The sequence below is a fragment of the Ranitomeya variabilis genome, chromosome 4 (genome assembly GCF_051348905.1).
Source record: "Ranitomeya variabilis isolate aRanVar5 chromosome 4, aRanVar5.hap1, whole genome shotgun sequence".
Taxonomy (NCBI): domain Eukaryota; kingdom Metazoa; phylum Chordata; class Amphibia; order Anura; family Dendrobatidae; genus Ranitomeya; species Ranitomeya variabilis.
Window position 1 is genome coordinate 36,485,469 of NC_135235.1, and position 21,175 is coordinate 36,506,643.

Sequence of the window (21,175 nt, forward strand, 5' to 3'; positions counted from 1 at the left end):
GGCGGCAACAAGATTCTACGAGTCAGTAGTATTACGACAATACTAAACTTATAACTTTTTTTTATTATTTAAAGAGTGAAATAATCTTGGAATTCTAAAAAAATTGGTTTGAGGCGCCATTTCATGAGACCCATAAGTTTTTTATTTCTCTTGATGGACTTGTAAGACGGTTTGTTTTTCTTATGAATCAAGCTTCCGTTTTTTACAATTTGGGGGTAGATGAGTTTTGCTTTTATTTAATGAAAGGATTAACCGCAGTCTCCTCCTCTGAGTGTTGGGCCTATCTCTCCTTGAAACACAGGAGCTGAGACTTTCACTGCCTTCATGATATCAGTGCAACGGAAGGAGGCAAATAGACTCAGGAAAAGCCGGGGTGTGGAAGTCACTTACATGCAATTGTTTTAAAGGAATGAAGACAAATCCCCTAATAAAATGATTTCGAAACTTTCATAACATTCCATGCTGGACAAAAATGATATAAAAAATAAAAGTTTAATTACTCTTTAATTCATTTTAAAATAGGGGACTTTGAACTTTCGAACGTATGACAAAATGACATTCACTGCTTAAAGGGATTGTCCAATACTCAGACAACCCCTTCTGAATCCCTGTCCCCAGTAAAATAATAACACTTATACTCCCCTGCAGTGCAGGCACCATTCTAGTACTGTCGGCAATGACTTTCCCTGGGATTGCGTGACATTGTTATGTCACGCAATCCCTGTAGCCAACCAGTGCTGGCTTCACTCCAATCTACTATGGACATAATTGACATTCATAGAAAGTGAGAGCTGAGGTTGATCTCTCACTTCTTCAGAATGTCTTGATTTGTTGGAATGGAGAGTGAATCCAGCGCTGATTGGCCAAAGTGATAGCGTGACACAACAACGTCATGCAATCCCCGGGAAAGTCAGTGCCGACTCCGCTGGAATGGTGTCGGCATCAGAGGTGAGTATAGGTGTTATTATTTTACTGGGGGGAACACAGGGATTCAGAAGGGGTTCTCTGAATAGTGGATATTGTGGAAAAGTTTGATCTCCCAGGTATAGTGTCTTAACGGTCTTAGATGATGATTGAGGGGAGGAGAGATAAAAGTTACAAAATGTTAGAGCGAGCTCGCCGATGGATACACTGGGAACTCATTATGCAGTCTACTATATGCTGTGATACTTAGCAGTTATAGAAGCTAAATGGTTCAACATTTTTAATCAAACCCTCTAGCAAAAATCCTTTTCAAAATCATAATAAAACTGTTGCATCTTCTAAAGTGCTTTTTAGAATTCACAGCAAAATGCTGAGGTTTTGCAACGATTTAGGAAAACCATGATGAAAAAAAATGCAATCAAATTTGTAACGTTGACTCCCATTCTTGCAATAAGTTGACATCCAAGAGAAAGAACCCCCAACTGTCTGAAATATATAGCATATCCTGAGGATATGCCCTAAATGACTAAGGCTACTTTCACACTAGCGTCGGGCTCGGCCCGTCGCAGTGCGTCGGCCCGAGGTCACCGACGCTAGCATTCTCTCCGCCGCACAACGGGGGCAGCGGATGCATTTTTCCAGCGCATCCGCTGCCCCATTGTGAGGTGCGGGGAAGTGCGGGGAGGTGGGGGCGGAGTTCCAGCCGCGCATACGCGGTTGGAAAAAGCGGACCGTCGGGAGCAAAAAACGTTACATGTAACGTTTTTTGCTCCCAGCAGACCGCCACAACACGGCGCAACCGTCTCACGACTGTTGCGACGTGTGGCAATCCGTCGCAATCCGTCGCTAATGTTAGTCAATGGAGGAAAAAACGCATCCTGCAAGCACTTTTGCAGGATGCGTTTTTTCTGCAAAACGACGCATTGTGACGGATTGCAGTTAACGCTAGTGTGGAAGTAGCCTTAGGTGGCAAAACCTCTTTAAAAAAAAAACTTACCGTCCTCGTAGTTCTTCAGATAATTGTCAGGACCAGGTCCTCTATTTTTTGCTGGGTTCTTGATGTTTTGAAACTGTAAGAAATCAGTTCTTCTGCCACCAAATCTCAAGTACGCAGGCGCCAGACCTCGGGCAAGAGTCACAAGCCTTTTGGAGCTAGGAAGAAAAGAAAATACATTCTATTTATTATTAACATATATTCTATGTACGATGTAATAAGACACGGTAACTCCACGTAGAAACATTATGTGGTTATATGATTGAACGGTAATTTTATACGGGGGAAATCGCTTACATATAAATATAGATAGAATTGTAGTCCGCGCACAATGTTCACTTTCTTGACAATAAAGCTTTCATGTGAGATTCTCTTGGTGGTTAACACATACGTTTAAGATTTGTTAGGTCATAGATGTGACATATGGAACGAAATGGCCATATGCCACGTATTTGTAACCTAATGTGATAAGAATCTGTAAATGCGCCATACTATGTGACCTAAATCAAGCAATCTGTAACAGCTAACACGTACATGATCCAGAAACCTCTACGGCGATGTACACACACAGTTCTTTCAAGGGTTTCGAGGAGCAGATCTGTTTTATAAAACTCCTAAAAACGATGGAAAGACTCTATTTATTTCTAAAACCACTTTGCTGTTCACATGTTCACTCCTTGAAAAGTGTTTTAGTTCTGCTTCAGGTTTTGAACAACACCTTGTTGGAAAAACAGAAAGTGCAAGTTACTTCTCTGAAGTGGCGCCTGATAGAATCTGCTCTAAACTAAGCCCCGTCCAATCAAAGGCTGCAAGAAACGCTTAAGGAAAAAAAAACCTCCCCTTAGGGCCCTTTACATCTTTTTCAGGTGGATTCCGCCTGAAAAAGAGCCTCAAAATTATGAACAAAATGCTCAGCAGCATCAAAACGATATGTTCCGTCTAATGGAACATCTTTTAGCCTCTTCACTGTTCGGAAACCTGCTGAACAGTTTAGCGTGAAAGACGTTGGTGGAGCCGCCACCAGAACGATGGCGAAGCCGCCTGAAGATGACCGCTGATGTTTCACTAAAGCGGCTTCGCCTGAGAAAACTTGGCGGATGTACCGGTTTGTAAATGACGCCGTATCATGACGCAAATGACGGCGTGTAAATGGCGCCGTGTTCATGTGACACAAGATGGAACATGTACTGTACACAGTAATTATGTTTTGACATTGCTATGGACCATGTCCATTTTATGAGGAGCTTTTGCGGCACGTTTTCAGGCGAATCAGATGGATTTCACTTGAAAAAAACACATACAAAAAATAATAATTCAGTAAACATTTCATGAAATGAAAAACTCCTCCAAAAACTATCCAACAAAGCAATGTTCCTTACCACTTGAAAACTTGTACCACCTTAGTGCCCCAAAAAAATAATTTCTAAGTCAGTAGGTTAATGGCTTGTTCACACTAATATTGTGTTACGTTTCTATTATTGTGCAGGGGTCTCTGCCCACATAAGGGTTTCAGTATTATTAATGTGACGTCATATAGTTGGGGACCCGTTACAGATTCTGCATTGCGGTCCCAGTTAGGCTCTGTTCCCATCATGTTTAAGGGGATTTCTCAAGGTATATATTTGGAATACGCATCGGGATCCTTCATTGGTTTGTTAGCTAAACATGAAGACTCAAAAGTGTTCTGAACATCGCTCTGCTTACTGTCTGGATCATTGCAAATTTTAGAACTTTTGCTGCATGTTTGGTCCTAGAAATGATTAGGATCCATCATAATAATTCGTTTTTATGCTACATGAAAAAAGTTGGTGTTATTTGTGAGATTTGTGAGCACTTTGTCATTGGTTTAAGGCTTCATAATCATTGTGAGAAAACAGACATGAATTTACAAATGTAACCAGTTCACTATTTATGTCCGGAATGTGAGAAGTTTATTTTCTGAGCTTTGTGTTGTTTTTGTTTGGATTTTGTTGTATATTTTCATCTGCATTTTCCTACATACATTGTTACAAAAATTCCATAATGTGACATGAAACAAGTATAAAATATGCTTTCGTACGTTTCCCTTTTCGTAACATCTCTTTGACTTTTACGGGAAGAGTATGGGAGTTATATAGTGTGCATGGATATATGGACACAAAAACACAATTGTAACTAAATGTAATTTAACACAACTGATACAAATTAATGCATTGGTTTGCATCACATAAAAAAATGGGATCGCTCAAAGAATTAATGTTCCGCACCCAATAGAGCAGAAAGAAATGCAAATATCATTATAATATAAAGAATAAAGAGGACCTAAAATAGGTCCAGTCCTCATATATTCTAAGGACTAAACCTAGATCTAGAAGATCTGTCACCGATTCAATGTTTTCCAATATCAGGTCCGTTGGGTCATTAGATGGCATATGTGTAAAGATATTAGAAATTGGTTCCCAATAATTTGAAAACTGGTTCCTACTTGTGTAAATATGATTCACTTGTGTGGCTACACATGTGCTTTTTTCTCTCCTATAAATACGATGATCATTCATGAAATAAGTGAAAAGAGTTAAAATAAATTAAACTATTTCAGTATTATAGTCTTAATAATTTTCTTGATGGTTGATGATTAGTGTGAGCTGTTTGGAGCGTGATCTCTATTAGTAAAGGTAGGTACAGCGTCGCTATAAAGTACCATATTATTAATTCCATGGAAGAATAAGTCCATAATATATCACGCATTAGAACATGCTATGATTCTGTTTCTCTCGGCTTCCATATAAAATGTGAGGCACAAAGAGGTACAGTATGGTGCAGTAATTTGTAATATGTCCGTGTACAGGACGCCTTAAATACTGCTTCTGCTTTCAGTTCATGACAATAATTCTCAGCTTAATATATCCTTCTGACCATGATGATTCAATGGTTGCAACAATGTAATCTTGCAGTAATGGGGTCCTAGGTTCAGATCCAATAAATGGCAAAATCTTCACGGAGTTTGTATGTTTTCCCAATGTTATCTCTGGATACTCCAATTCTTCCCAGACTCAAAAAAACACATAATAATAGGGAATTTAAATTGTAAAAACCCTAGTGAGTGATGACGATGTCTGTACAGCGCTACATAATATGTTGGCGCTATATAAGCAAGCATAGTAAATAAATATATTGAATTTCTAGAAATGCAATGCAAAACAAAGCAATCATCAAAAATGAAACCTCCAAATGCCATTTATCATCTTACAACACAACAACACAATGCCGGAATTGTATCACATTTGCAAAACTTTAAAGGACTAGGACACAATATCTACAAACATACACAATGTATTTCTCTACCGCTAGAACACACATGTATCAATAAAAGTGATTGCAGAATAGAACGTTTTAAGGATGAGCAACAAAGTATCACAAGAAGTAAATAATATTTCTCAGCGATCAGAATTATTAAAGATGTATGATAATGAGATTACTTGCACTATACATATGGTAGAAATCAGTTTGGTGTCCACTGCTGACAAAAGGAAAATGAGAGAATAACATTTATTCCAGCTGTCTAGAATAGATTTTTTTCTACTTATTAACCACCATTTCAAAGAAATTACATTTAAGGAAAAAAGGTTTTTTGGTCACTTGGCTCAAATTGTCAAACTTTCTGCAAAATTAGAGCAAATTTATTATTGTATTTGTCATGAAATGCATCAATATCAGACACATTTCCTGGCCAATAAGGCCTCATTGGGTTGAAAGTGTAAATATACCCCCAAAATATACCACAGTGACAAGTTCATCTGTTTCAACTTTTAGCTTGATTAGGGATTTTCACGTAAGATGAGACAAAATATTGTTTTACATTTTTTTCTGCAAACCAATCCAAGAAAAAAAAAAGTCTTATAAAGTTAGAATAAAATGTAAAATGTATCCAAAAAAAAGGGAAATATGTGCGCCAGGACAATGTATAGTAAATAAATTATTAATGACATTTTTACAAACTTTATTGAAATATAAATATTAAAAACAATGACATGTCAATGATTTCAGCAGTAAAGATAAAGGCTAAAATTTGTGGATGAGCCACAGTGGGACCTCAAAGTAGTTGGTGTAGATCACAAGGTACTATGTTTATATAAAGAAGAGCAATAATAATATATAATTAATCAATAGTATACAATAGTATAAACATAAATACATACAAAAGTGTAATAGTATAAACATAAATACATACAAAAGTGTCTATGGATAGATAGATAGATAGATAGATAGATAGATAGATAGATAGATAGATAGATAGATAGATAGATAGATAGATAGATAGAGAGATAGATAGATAGATAGAGAGATAGATAATAGATATCAAATAGATATCAAATTCTTGCATAATTTTTTGGAAATTCACTGGACTTGGTGAATTTGAACAATATGGGTTTTAAATTAATATAAATAGCGAAAAGTGACCGCTTTTATTTTACACAATGCAGAAGATTGCATCAGCCAGGGAAAGCTCACATGACCTCAGGCACTACCAAGCGGGCTTCCCAATAATGCCTTGCAGCCATCACATCACATCCAGTCATGGCCAAAAATACTGGCACCTTTGAAATTGTTCCAGAAAATAAAGTATTTCTCCCAGAACATTATTATTGCAATTACACACATTTTGTTATACACATTTCCTTTGCATGTATTGGAACAACACAAAAAAACATAGAAAAAGACAAATTGGGCATAATTTCACACAAAACCCCCCAAAAATGGGCCAGAAAAAAATGCTGGCATCTTTCCAAAATTATGGGAAAACAACTTTCAAGCATGTGATGCTCATTCAAACTTACCTGTGGCAAGTAACAGGTGAAGGCAATATGAAAATCACACTTGAAATCAGGGAAAAGTTGACTCAATCTTTGCATTGTGTGTCTGTGTGTGTCACACTAAGCATGGAGAACAGAAAGAGGAGAAGAGAACTGTCTGAGGACTTGAGAACCAAAATGATTGAAAAATATCAGCAAATCTCAAGGTTACAAGTCCATCTCCAGAGATCTTGATTTTTCTTTGTCATGACACTGTAGGTAATGTCCCTGGACGTGGATGGCAGAGAAAAATTGATGAACGGTTGCAATGCAGGATAGCCTGGACTTTGGATAAGCAGCCCCAATCAAGGTCCAAAGAAAATCAAGCTGTTCTGCAAACTGAGATTGCATCAGTGTCAGTGCGAACTATCCATTGACATTTAAATGAAGTGAAACGCTATGGCGGGAGACCCAGAAGGCCCCCACTGTTGACATAGAGACATAAAAAACTAGACTGCAGTTTCACAAAATATACGAGAGTAAGCCAAAATCTTTCTGGGAAAACATCTTGTGGACAAATGGGACCAAGACAGAGCTTTTGGTAAAGCACATCATTCTACTGTTTACCGAAAATGGAATGAGGCCTATAAAGAAAAGAACTCAGTACCTAAAGTCAAATATGGTGGAGATGCTTTGACGTTGTTTTGCTTTCTCTGGCACTGGTTGCTTGACTGTGTGCAAGGCATCATGAAATCTGAAGATTACCAAAGGATTTTGGGACGCAATGTAGTGTCCAGTGTCAGAAAGCTGGGTTTGCGTCCTAGGTCATGGGTCTTCCAGCAGGACAATGACCCCAAACATACTTCAAGAATCACCCAGAAATGGATGAAAACAAAGCCCTGGGGAGTTCTGAAGTGGCAGCAATGAGTCTGGATCATTTAACACCTGTGGAGAGATCTTAAAATTGCTGTTGGGAGAAGACGCCTTCAAATATGAGAGACCTGAAGCAGTGTGCAAAAAATGAGTGGCCCAAAATTCTAGTAGAGAGGTGTAAGAAACTTGTTCATGGTTATAGTAAGCGGTTGATTGCAGTTATTTATTTCACAATGTGTGCAGCTGAGGGTGCTAACAATATTGTCCGATCCATTTTGGGGGTTTTGTGTGAACTTATGTCCAATTCGCCTTTTCTTTATGTTTTTTGTGTTGTTCCAAAACACACAAATGAAATAAACATCCAAATTTCAATAATTTTTCCTGGAGAAATACTTCATTTTCTGTAACAATTTAAAGGATGCCAACACTTTTGGCCATGATTATAGTATAGCACATCACATAGTATAGCACAGCCTATCAGATAAAAAAAAGCCGAGGCAAAGAATGCAGCGCAGCAACAATTTGGGGGTAACGTTTTTTAGTGGGAGGATGTCACAGCTCACAACTTAGCAACAGAGATAGGGAGAAAAAGCCAAAGAACTCTGAATAAACTGTAAAGATAGCAGTAAAGAACAGTTACCAACGGGTTACCGACAGCCATATATGTGGAGGTCACTTTGACAATATAATGGTTGCATTTTTTTTTAAGGAGCTTGTAAGAGGTTGAATACAGTCCTATGAGACCAGAGAGCGTTACACTCATCTTTTCTGGAAAATCAGAGGACATGTGATTTGCGGATAATTCATTTTTGGGGTCAAATTTGCTGGCGAATTTAAATTTCAAAAGATTCGGTCATCTCTGGGAGGTAATAATAATATTCATAGAGAGCAATAGAGAAAAACTCAGGCAGTTTTTGGGGGCTTTGGCTAGTTAGCTTTTGAGATTTGCCCAGCCCTGACTGTAACAAACAATATTTTGTAAGTGCAGGATGTCAGATTAGCTAGCTACATAATCGGGATATTAATGTGTACAACAAACAGTTATCATCCATGCCACAAATACTGGCATCGACGTTAGCGTCACACATGGTGCCAGGTCTTTTCGGATTGCTCGCTATATGAGAACAGAAGTGGAGAATTACATGGCATGTGGAGTTACCATCTGATACTATATGTCCCCATATTTGTACAGAAAAAAATGTACCCCAGTATGTACAGAAACAATTCTTTCTGTATTGGTCATTCTTGTGCAACGATTTGGCTGAGCATCTGCATTTTTCGAGAATACTTCCTTAGCGGATATGTTCCATTATTTATGGTTGAATGCTGAGGAATAGATTATCCTTAAGAGATTTTTGCATCCTTAATCTTGGTTTACAAACACAGATTTTTTTTGGATCCATCAGACCGATCTTACAGATGATGAAATTGGTCTGTGATGGCCATAGACACCCACAGATATTTTCTTAGGATGAAACCAATTCTCACCTTCCTCATTCATCATGATTAAACCATTCTACTGATAACGCTGTGATCTTTCAGATGCTGTTGACATTATATCATTACTGTAGTTTGATTATCAGACAAAATATTAAGTGCGGCAGATACATTTTCTGAGACCGATTTCAATTAGATCAATAACCATTTACACGCTCCAATTGATTGATATCAGTCTGATCATTCAGATATCTGTACATGTAAGGGAATCTCACTGGCTCTTCTGGTTTTCTAACAATATGTGTATGGACTATGATTTTCCAAATACCATCCAATACTTTTTGGTAGCCAGAAAAGTTTGTAGTAGTTACTCAAGGATGACATAAAACCAGTTTGTATCATCTTGCTAATTATTTAAAATGGGTCTATAAGAAAATCCCATTAATTTCTAGAGAACTCAAGAGAAGGAAAGTGGAAAGGAGGCGCTTTGTCATCAATTTCTGCCCTTTAGGTGGGATCTCTTCTTTTTTTTTTTACCAAAATCATATTAGAAAAGTTATATTAAAAATGCCGATGTACAGTAAATGCAGAGGGTTGAAAATTTCCGATCATTTAAAGGGAAAAAAAGATCACCCAGTGATTTAATAGTAAGAATGTGTGCATGTCTGGATCAATCTGATGTAACATAAATAAATGGGTTCTATTAAAGAATGTAATGTATATTTATGTATCCTTCTAACATTCACATACACTGGATATTATGTAACTCATATCTCTATCTGTTTATCTTTCTAATCTATCTCTGTAAATCTATTTATCTCTGTAGCCATTACTACCTATATAGCTATCAAATATCCATATTCTGTGTATATATTTCATATCTATCTATCTATATCTATCATACATCTTTCATCTATCTAACATATAACTATTTATATTATATCAATCTATCTATTAATCTTTTAATAAAAGAAGCTATAGCAGCACTAGGTGATGAGGCTGCAAAGCCTCCCTGACATCAACCAAACCATCCAGATGAGAAAAGCAACTAGAGGCAGCACAATCAAAATTAGTGGACAAAGTGATTTTTAATGGCCCATTGTGGCGACATTTCGAAATGTGAACCTTTGTCAAGTTGCTTTTCTTATCTATTTATCGACCTATCTTGCATTAGCACACATACACATCCCAATTTGTTGTGACTTTGTCACAGCAAACGACTTTATGAGAATATTTTTATATGTATCAAATGTCTATCACCTGTTTATTTCTCTATCACTTATCTACCTATCTAAATAATATGGCATTCACATATGGTCAATAAAGAAACTCACTACTGTTTCTATCACTTATTTTGAATGCCTGTTTTAAGATTTATATTCTATCTATCTATCTATCTTGCATGAACATGCATAAATTCCAATTTTGTGTAATTTTCACTGTAAGGCTGCCGTCACACTAGTAGTATTTGGTCAGTATTTTACATCAGTATTTGTAAGCCAAAACCAGGAGTGGAGCAATTAGAGGAAAAGTATAACAGAAACATATGCACCACTTCTGCACTTATCACCCACTCCTGGTTTTGGCTTACAAATACTGATGTAAAATACTGACCAAATACTGATAGTGTGACGGCAGCCTTAGGCTGTGTTCACATGTTGCATTTTTGCTGCATTTTTTAAATACAAATTTTAAGCTGTGTTTTAGAGTACCGGGAAAGTCTATGAGATTTCAGAAATCTTATATATACACATTGGTTTTATTTTCCTGTCTGATTTGGAAAATTGCGGCTTTTTTGAAAACTGCAGCATGTCACTTCTCTCAGCATATTTCCAGCGTTTTTTCACTCATATGACACAATGAGTAAGTGCAAAAACGCAGGTATCAAGTTTTGCTGCATTTTTGGTGCAAAAACCTTAAGGAAGTTGCATCATGATTTTTTGGGGGGAGCTAAACATAAAAATGAAGCAAATACAGAACAAAACCTTCTTTTTGTAGCAGTTTCTTTGAGCAAGTTTTGCCTGCAGGCAAAAAAAATGCAGCAAAAACGCAACGTGTGAACGTAGACTATATCCGTTTATCCGTCTATTATCTATCTATCTATTATCTATCTATCTATTAAATATCATCTATATATTATCTATTATCTATTATCTATCTATCATCTATCTATTATCTATCCTCTATCATCTATATATTATCTATCTATTATCTATCTATCTATCTATCTATTATCTATCAATTATCTGTCTATCTATTATCTATCATCTATCTATCTATCTATCTATCTATCATCTATCTATTATCTATCTATTATCTATCTATCTATTATCTATCATCTATATATTATCTATTATCTATCTATCTATCATCTATTATATATCTATTATCTATCAATTATTTGTCTATTATCTATCTATCTATCATCTATCTATCTATCATCTATCTATTATCTATCTATCCATCATCTATCTATCTATCTATCTATCTATCTATCTATCTATCTATCTATCTATCTATTATCTATGTACCTATTATCTATTATCTATCTATTATCTATCCATCTATCTATCTATCTATGTATCATCTATCTATTATCTGTCGATCATGTATTATCTATATATCTATGTATCTATCATCTATATATCTATCCATCCAACCATTTATCTATCTATATATCTACCTATCTATCTATCCATCTTTACATCTATGTAGAAAAAACTAACACCACACTTGTAACACTGGAATTGTGGGTGCAAAGCCTCCCAAGCAAAACATCCAAGTTTGCAAAATATATAAAAAGGAAAAAAGCAGGCATCACTAGTACCAAAAATAAGTGGACTTTAATCAGCTCATGTGGCGTGGCATCTTTGTATCTATCTATCTATCTATCTATCTATCTATCTATCTATCTATCTATCTATCTATCTATATCTATCGATCTTTATATTTATCTCACTATCTGACTTATGCTACATTATGACTTTCTAAGAATAAAACATTAAATTCTTGTGTTGCAATTTTACTTAAATACATTATGAAAAAAACAGAAGTGAATGAAATAACCCAGCATATAATAAAATAACTATAAATCAGACAGTCCCTGATTGTATCTACTATGTGAGCGAACATTCCCCTTTGCAGGCACAGCCCAGTCATTCATGTGTGATCTGCAGCAAGTCATGGATCACATTAAGTGAAGAATTCTGCTGATGCCTGTGCAGCAGTGTGCAGGTCCAGTAATGGCTCACATCACAGACTTGTAGAGTGCACACATTCTGCTGCCTGTATGAATTTATATACCAGAGGAACTTTAATGATCAAAGTGTCTTTAAACTGCTTTTACAGTTCACATGTTTTGTGCAGTTGCCTCAGAAACAACAGTGGAGAGAGGGAGATTTTGGCTTCTAATATTTATTTGTGGAGCCAGAGAAGAGCCAGGATCTGAGAGTTCTGAGCACTGAGCAGTCAGAGGCTCCCAGGCTCTGTTACCACTGCACCAGGTTTATGGCCACTTCTGTCCCCTCATAGTCATCCTCTGTGCAAACTTACAAGATGCCTAATTGCTTCTCATGTGCCTGCAGAAAGGTTATTTTCAGACATAACTGATAAATTTCTGAAATGCTTTTTACATTGCAAACATGTGCATCTTAATGGAAACCAGTTCTGTTCTCCATTAGAACATGCTTACAGAAAAGGAAAAAAAAAAGGAAAAGGGGGAACAAAAATGGTTTAGAAATAGAAGTATCGATTTCCTAGCATGAGATGGGAATGTTCTGTGCTGCTGCAAGCATTGTGGTGGGGCTTACCTTAGAAAGTCCAGCCAGCCATCACGGATGATGGAGGGGTCCAGCTGAATAGAGAGGAAGTTCTCGCTCACAGTCCTGATGGGGGTCTTGGTGTTGACATCAAGGAGAATCAATGTCCTTCCTCTCACACCTGAGGACCTGGAGGCAGGGAAGAGTCTCCTTTCCCCAATTTGGGGGGAACCTGAGCCCCTTGGGATCCTGATGATCACTAATGAGAGCAGCAGGTAGACCTCCAGAGGATGGGAGCAGGGGGGCCTCAGGATCATGGTGCAGGGACCCTTGGATCGCTCTGGGCTTGCACACACCGTTATCCTGCTCACTGGGAAACTAATTGCCCTTATCTCAAGTGCATGTCACTGAGACCTTTTTTCTTTTTTTTTTTTTGCTATGTTTTGGTGCTGCTGGAGGGAAAACCCACGCCCCTGACCAGCCTTTAAGCAGCTTGGGCCAAGAGTCCCAGCCACCCAGCGCCGCCCATTTAAGAGATCCAGGCTGCGGACTCATCTGCTTCTACTGCTGAGAAGGTAAGGTGGATCCTTAACCCCCTGGGTGCCAGGGTCAAACCCTGCAACACTTACAAATTGCATGTCATTAAAAAGAAATAAAAATGCATTGCATGATGTTAAAAAAAAATGGCTTTTTTTGCATAGTAAATGCAACACATTGGTGGCATAAAATGCGACAATTAGGTCTGTAAGGTCCATGATCCCTGGCTATAGATGTGCTGGACAGACATTGCTTTCTTTCGTTGTGGATTTATTCTGCATAGTCTCTATATAGTCTATTCTATGTGTATACATTGAGTGGGGATTGTGATGACTGTGTGCATGCAAGGAAACTACTGACGATCTTCCTCCCAGCTATGAGCCTGATACATTTATTGTAGCATATATGATGCAAATCTGCTGATTGTTCCCATACCATCATTGCCTAGTTTATGGTTTCTGCCTGCTTTGAATGCTTTGTATATATGGAATAATCTGCAGCTTCCCTCACTGCCAGACAGGGAGCCTACTATAATATCAAAACAAATGATATATACAGAATATGGTGCAGTGTACATAGATTGTTTTCTCCTAACTCCCCTTTTAATGACTATTATGTAACTCGGGTCATTTTCCCATTATGCATATAGATTTTATAATCCTAATAAATAAAATAAATAATCCCTAAATGTACCAGTTGGTATCCATAATGCTTTCATCCAATATGTAAAAGTTAGATTTGTATTATTATATTAAATATGACTTTATTGACCTTTACATTGATTGTGTGATCCTGGTGTACAATAATAATCACCAGAATATACCGGGGATTACACGTTATATGGTCTACTGTGATAAACTCTAATAGCTGCTAGTAAATCACTGTATTATGACAATATGTAAATAAATAAATAAATAAATAAATATATATAAGGTTTTCCAGTATATTATGCTAATAGGAATACCGGTTAATATATTGCCTGTTATAACAGTTTATTTTAGGATGTCAAATAAAACAACATAATGGTCCCCTAGATAATACACATAATTATTATATATTATATATTGTTTTATGAGTCTATTAAATGGACATTTAATATTTCCCATTCAGTATATATATAATGATTACCTATATAATGTATATAGTAACTCATGTAGAGTGACGATAAATAAATGGATGAATAGATAGACAGAAATGCAGATGGATGGATAGATAGATAGATAGATAGATAGATAGATAGATGATTAGATAGCTCAATATATTATTAGATAATTATATAGATAGATGATTAGATAGATAGATAGATAGATAGATAGATAGATAGATAGATAGATAGATAGATAGATAATAGACAGATAATAGAGAGATAGATGGATGATTAAATAGATAGATAGATAGATAGATAGATAGATACAGATGATAGAATTATAAATTATTTAGAAACAATCCCAATATATAATTTGTATTAATCTTATTAACAAACCAAACGAATCCCTGTACAGTATATAATTTGCATTATTAAGCATATACAGGAATAATCTGCTGTATTTCTTTGTAGTGTAATTCTAACATGTGAATGATTAATCCCCACCGTTTACCCAGTAGTAAATTCAATATATACAATATACAACACTAAGACGTTATAGATATATTATTCTACAGTAAAAAAAAAAATAGCTTTATATATGCGTTTAGACTTTACAGTAAAAAAAAGACATATATATAGAGAGAGAGAGAACGAGAGACATTGTATTTTACTAGCTATAGATACATTATACATGTAGATACAGTATGCTATGGAACAATATAACTATATTTAACTACAATGTAAAGTTTGTCATTCTTATATTAATACATCATTTTGCCCTTACAGAATAGATACATGACATTTCCCTATCATGCAGATGCCTCATATAATCTATCTCTCCATTTCTCTATCAATGTAGAAAGCCTTAAATCTTATTCTCTCTCTAATTAATATATGTATAATCATCTTCCTCACATATAGACTATCGCTTTGTCCTGTCAATTATTTTTTTTTTCAAAGTGACCACACAATATTAAACTAAAACTTTTAATTGACAGATGGTAAGTCCCCCATGATGTGAAGACCGGACATTACGGCATGGCTCCAATAGTAAGTAGTAATTTACTGCACACACATAATGTAATGGACACTATATACTGATGAGCATGAGATTTTCTGCTCTGCTACATTTAATCTCCATCTTATGAATATTTGGCAGAGCACAGACGTCTTATGGCTTTGTCATGTGTGTCTCCTTCAAAAGCCCCTGCTGAGACCCTCAACTGCTGACCTGTAGTGTCACATCCAGAGCATGACATCAAGAAGATCTGATTACTGGAATTTTGGAATTCATTTTCTAAAATTAATAGCCGCATAATACATTAGATTGGAATATAGATGATAGATAGAAAATAGATAGATGATAAATAATAGATAATAGATAGATAATTAGATATATAATATATAGATGATAGATAAATAATAGATAGATAGATAATAGATAATAGATAATATATAGATGATAGATAAATAATATATAGATGATAGATAAATAATAGATAGATAGATGATAGATAGATAGATAGATAGATAATAGATAAAAGATAGATAATATATAGACAATAGATAGATAATCGATAGATGATAGATAGATGATAGATAGATGATAGATAGATAGATAATAGATAGATGATAGATAGATAGATAGATAGATAGATAGATAGATAGATAATAGATAGATGGATAGATAGATGATAGATAGATAGATAGATAGATAGATAGATAGATAGATAGATAATAGATAAATGATAGAATAGATAGATAGATGATTGATAGATAGATAATAGATAGATGATAGATAGATGATAGAATAGATAGATGATAGATAGATAGATAATAGATAGATAGATGATAGATAGATGATAGATAGATAGATAGATAGATAGATAGATAGATAATAGATCGATAGATAATAGATAGATAGATAATAGATAGATGATAGATAGATGATTGATTGATTGATAGATAGATAGATAATAGATAGATGATAGATAGATGATAGAATAGATAGATAGATGATAGATAGATAGATAGATAGATAGATAATAGATAGATGATAGATAGATAGATAGATAGATAGATAGATAGATAGATAGATAGATAGATAATAGATAGATGATAGATAGATAATAGATCGATAGATAATAGATAGATAGATAATAGATAGATGATAGATAGATAGATGATTGATAGATAGATAGATAGATAGATAGATAGATAATAGATAGATGATAGATAGATGATAGAATAGATAGACAGATGATAGATGATAGATAGATAGATAGATAGATAGATAGATAGATAGATAGATAGATAGATAATAGATAGATGATAGATAGATAATAGATCGATAGATAATAGATAGATAGATAATAGATAGATGATAGATAGATAGATGATTGATAGATAGATAGATAGATAGATAGATAGATAATAGATAGATGATAGATAGATGATAGAATAGATAGACAGATGATAGATGATAGATAGATAGATAGATAGATAATAGATAGATGATAGATAGATAGATAGATAGATAGATAATAGATCGATAGATGATAGATAGATAGATAATAGATAGATGATAGATAATTTGCTATCATAAATATCATCTACAGTCTATACCCAGCCCCTTACCCCTTCCACCCATCCCCCACTGGGGCCAGCAGCTGATGTAAAATTACAGCTTCACTCATTCCTTGCAGGCTGGGAGCTGTAGTTTTGCACCAGCTGGAGAAGCACAGGTTAGGATCACTGATCTGGGGACTCTATATATAATGTCCCCACCTTTCATCCATTACAAGCCAGCGGACATAGTGCAGGACAGGCAGACAGTCATCCACACTAGTGATGAAGGTGATGTATGGGAGTATTTCAGCTCTCATTAATCTCATATTCCTTATGGATATGTGGCTGTGTCGTGCTATTCCGTTTTGTCTTGATAATCCATGTGAAAAGAGCAATATGGACTCTGCTAGTAACTGATCTTCCAGATCCACAGATTGAGGGTCTCAGAGCTTTGCGGGTCCTGCTGGGCGATGATCAAGGCTTAACAGCGCCGCCTGCTGTTCACTGTCGAAATGTGCGCAAATGTCAAATGCTAAGTAAACTATTCCTACATCCAATTCACAGAAAACTCTTCCATCTCACAGACCCCTCATCTTATCTATAGATACATGTATTCAGATATATGCAACTCCTGTCTAAAGAAATGGCTGTGGGGGGAGATGTAAACTGCGGTCTTTCTTTTTACTGAAAGCTGCCTACATTTGGTTCTGGCAAGTGGCAAGGAAAAGCCATTAACAAAAAAAATCCCGGGAAATGAGAGAAAATGTTTCCCTTCTCAGAGATTTTAAGCTTCAAAAGAAGACCCCTAACTGCGACCAGTGTCTGGGATCCCCACAGCTCCTAGACCTCTAAATCTGCTCACTGTCCACTTAACTATTTCAGGGGCTTCTGACAGCTCAGCTCATCCATCAGCTACAAAGGGGGGTGGCATGTGGGCTTGTTCTAATAATTAACAAGTTATTCCACAGATAGATCTACACCATCATGTCGCTTTATCTATCTTCTGTATATCTATGTCATATTTATCTATATCTATCTATCTATCTATCTATCTATTATCTATCTATATCTATTATCTATCTATGTCATATCTATCTATCTATCTATCTATCTATCTATCTATCTCTATTTATTATCTATCTATCTATCTATCTATCTATCTATCTATCTATCTATCTATCTATCTATCTCTATTTATTATCTATCTATCTATCTATCTATCTATCTATTATCTATCTATATCTATTATCTATCTGTCATATCTATCTATCTATCTATCTATCTAATCTATCTATCTATCTATCTATCTATTATCTATCTATATCTATCTATCTATTATCTATCTATATCTATTATCTATCTATGTCATATCTATCTATCTATTATCTATCTATCTATATCTATTATCTATCTATGTCATATCTATCTATCTATTATCTATCTATCTACTCTATCTATCTATTATCTATCTTTGTCATATCTATCTATCTATCTATCTATCTATCTATCTATCTATCTATCTAGTTTAAAAAAGAATGCAGCACTCCATTTTCCAAATAACTGTGCAGAGTTTAATCAGACCCACATGTCTGGTGCGACGTTTCGGCTCAAATGAGCCTTTCTCAAGAAAGGCTAATTTGAGCCGAAACGTCGCACCAGACATGTGGGTCTGATTAAACTCTGCACATTTATTTGGAAAATGGAGTGCTGCCTTCTTTTTTGAACTTTATGCATTCAAGATAACCAGTGAACAGGTTACCTGGAGGATTTGCACCCAGGGATAAGTTAAAAGATTTTTGTGCTATCTAACTGTTATCATCTATCATCTATCTATTATCTATCTATTGACTATTTTCTATCTATCTGTCTATTATTTATCTATTATCTATCTCTGTATCTATCATCTATCTATCATATATTATCTATCAACTATCTATCTATCTATTGTCTATTATCTATCTACAGTATCTATGTACAGTATATATCTGTCTATTATTTATCTACTATCTATCTATTTATCTATCTATCTGTTATCTATCTATCTATCTATCTATCTATCTATCTATCTATCTATCTCTATGACATAGATTGATAAGAAATATAATGTATCTGTGTGAAGTGCATTAAATGTGAATTGTTACTTGTGATATTTCTTTACTGCTAGACATTAACATGACACAATCAAAGTGGATCCAAAATAGCCATTAACGTCTCACAGACTATAAGAAGAGTATGTTGTAGAGCCTTGTAATCCGCATCATGAAGGCCGCCCCTGGAGCTGGACTCATGTTCATGTAAGCAGAGAACCGTCATGAACACAGATACATAGAAGGTCTGGTTCACACTGGTGTTTGCTTACATCTGGTCTGTTTCCAGTGTAGGGGGATTGGAGACCCCATATTCCTCTCCTTACCTTTTTTTTTTGTTACATGAAAACTAACTGTAACGCAACTGATAGATAACAAATGTATCTATCATAAAACCATACCAGTCATCAGGATATGCCAGCATTAGTTTTTCATATGTCATAAAACATTTAGATTCCTTTCATCTATGGGATGTTGAAAAATCATCAGTTTCCATCAGTTCAGATGTAATATTTGTTGTTGTTTACATTTGCTTTGTTATTTCCATATTTGTGTTCTGTTGTAGTAACAGAAATATGAAAACAACAGAAGTGTCGGACTCTCTGCATGATAGATGCCAGCGGTGCCAGATAGACCCTGTTGACTTTAATAGAGTCTGATTTCCTTGATGGTGTCCTCTATTTGACTGGACCATATATTGCAGCATGCTCCACAATTTTGTCTGATTTTTTGTGGAATGTGCAATGGAGACTCCAAGCAAAGCAATCAATGCAGACGTGAACAGAGCCTTAGATCTACGCACAACAGATTTATGGCAGAAATTTTTGTGACCGTCCCATTCATGTAGCCAGGCTTTGCAGAAATCATGTGCTTGCCGCCAAAACAACCCCATTGAGATGAAAGGAACTGATTATCAACATCAATTCCAGCAATAGCTTCTGTGTTGTTGTTTTTTTACTGTTTACTGTGAGGTCAAGACAACATGTTAGTTACTTCTTTACTATGGGTAAGTATGAACACACTAATACCAAATGTGTATGGTTTTTTTAAAAATTTTTAATCCTTTTGCACAAATAAAACTTATTATTTAAGGAAAAAAGGTGTCTCCACATTAAGAGAACCATAACTTTTGTAATTCTCTAAACATCATAAAGGTCTATTTCCTGCAGTTCTTCTAGTGCTAACGTACAACATTCTCGTGTCAATTTCTGCTGGATCCTACACAGGTATGTTTAATGTGAACAATATATAGCTATTTATACGAGCAGCAAATATTCTCACTCATTTTAACCCATTATCTACCAATGTCCTTTTTTTGGGATGCCTAATCTTTAGCTTCTAGCAACTAAGATTTTATAATTTTTTATAATTAGGTCCAATTTTTTGTGTTGTGTTTGTAAAATTAATGTTTACAAAATAGGAAATCATGTCATTGTCATTTTTAATTGAATATTGGGACGCCCTTTTCTGAAAAATCCGTACTTGAAAAATTTTTGCAAATTATGTTTCTGATTCATTAGGACCCAAATCATTAAAAATCTGTCATTAAAAAAAAAAAAAAAAAAATTGCTAATTTGGCAAGTAATGGGTTAAGCTGTCTATTATAGGTATTCATGCACTGCAGCACTTTATCATTTTAATATGAATTAATCTACAATCATATTCATTCATCTGGTATGTTTGCACTGCTGCACTTTACTGGCATAATCAGAGCTTACATACAGCTATATTTATTCATTTGCAGGCAAGTACCATGATATTGAGTCAGTGCACCCTTTAGTACCTCACAATTTTCCTCTATACTTGATCCTTTCCAGCACTTTAGGAGGTTGTTGTGCTACTATATGATTATTATTATTAGTTATTATAGCACCATTTATTCCATAGCGCTTTACATGTGAGGAGGGGTATACATAATAAAAAACAAGTACAACAATCTTAGGCCGGTTTCACACGTCAGTGGCTCCGGTACGTGAGGTGACAGTTTCCTCCCGTACCGGAGACACTGACACACGTAGACCCATAAAAATCAATGCATCTGTTCAGATGTCATTGATTTTGTGCGGACCGTGTGCGGACCGTGTCTCCGTGTGCCAAACACGGAGACATGTCAGTGTTCGTGGGAGCGCACGGATTAC

General features: G+C 35.5%; 1 protein-coding gene and 1 long non-coding RNA gene across 3 annotated transcripts in view; one reads left to right on the plus strand and one right to left on the minus strand.

Annotated features, from left to right (window-relative positions):
- Window positions 1–13,077, minus strand: part of HPSE2 (heparanase 2 (inactive)) — a 412,602-nt gene extending 399,525 nt beyond the window's left edge. Inside the window, exons 1-2 of the mRNA XM_077258334.1 lie at window positions 12,810–13,077; window positions 1,922–2,076 (exon numbers count right to left, since the gene is read on the minus strand). Coding sequence (XP_077114449.1) covers window positions 1,922–2,076; window positions 12,810–13,075 — 421 coding nt within the window. The 5' untranslated portion in view covers window positions 13,076–13,077. The remainder of the gene's footprint in view (window positions 1–1,921; window positions 2,077–12,809) is intronic.
- A 122-nt stretch (window positions 13,078–13,199) lies between these two features.
- Window positions 13,200–20,934, plus strand: LOC143769626 (uncharacterized). 2 transcript variants are annotated; one of them, XR_013214436.1, is made up of 4 exons: window positions 13,200–13,333; window positions 15,381–15,432; window positions 19,115–19,244; window positions 19,603–20,934. It is a non-coding gene; the product is annotated as an uncharacterized LOC143769626 (long non-coding RNA). The 2 variants fall into 2 exon arrangements; XR_013214434.1 differs by lacking the exon at window positions 19,115–19,244.
- Window positions 20,935–21,175: the final 241 nt, after the last annotated feature.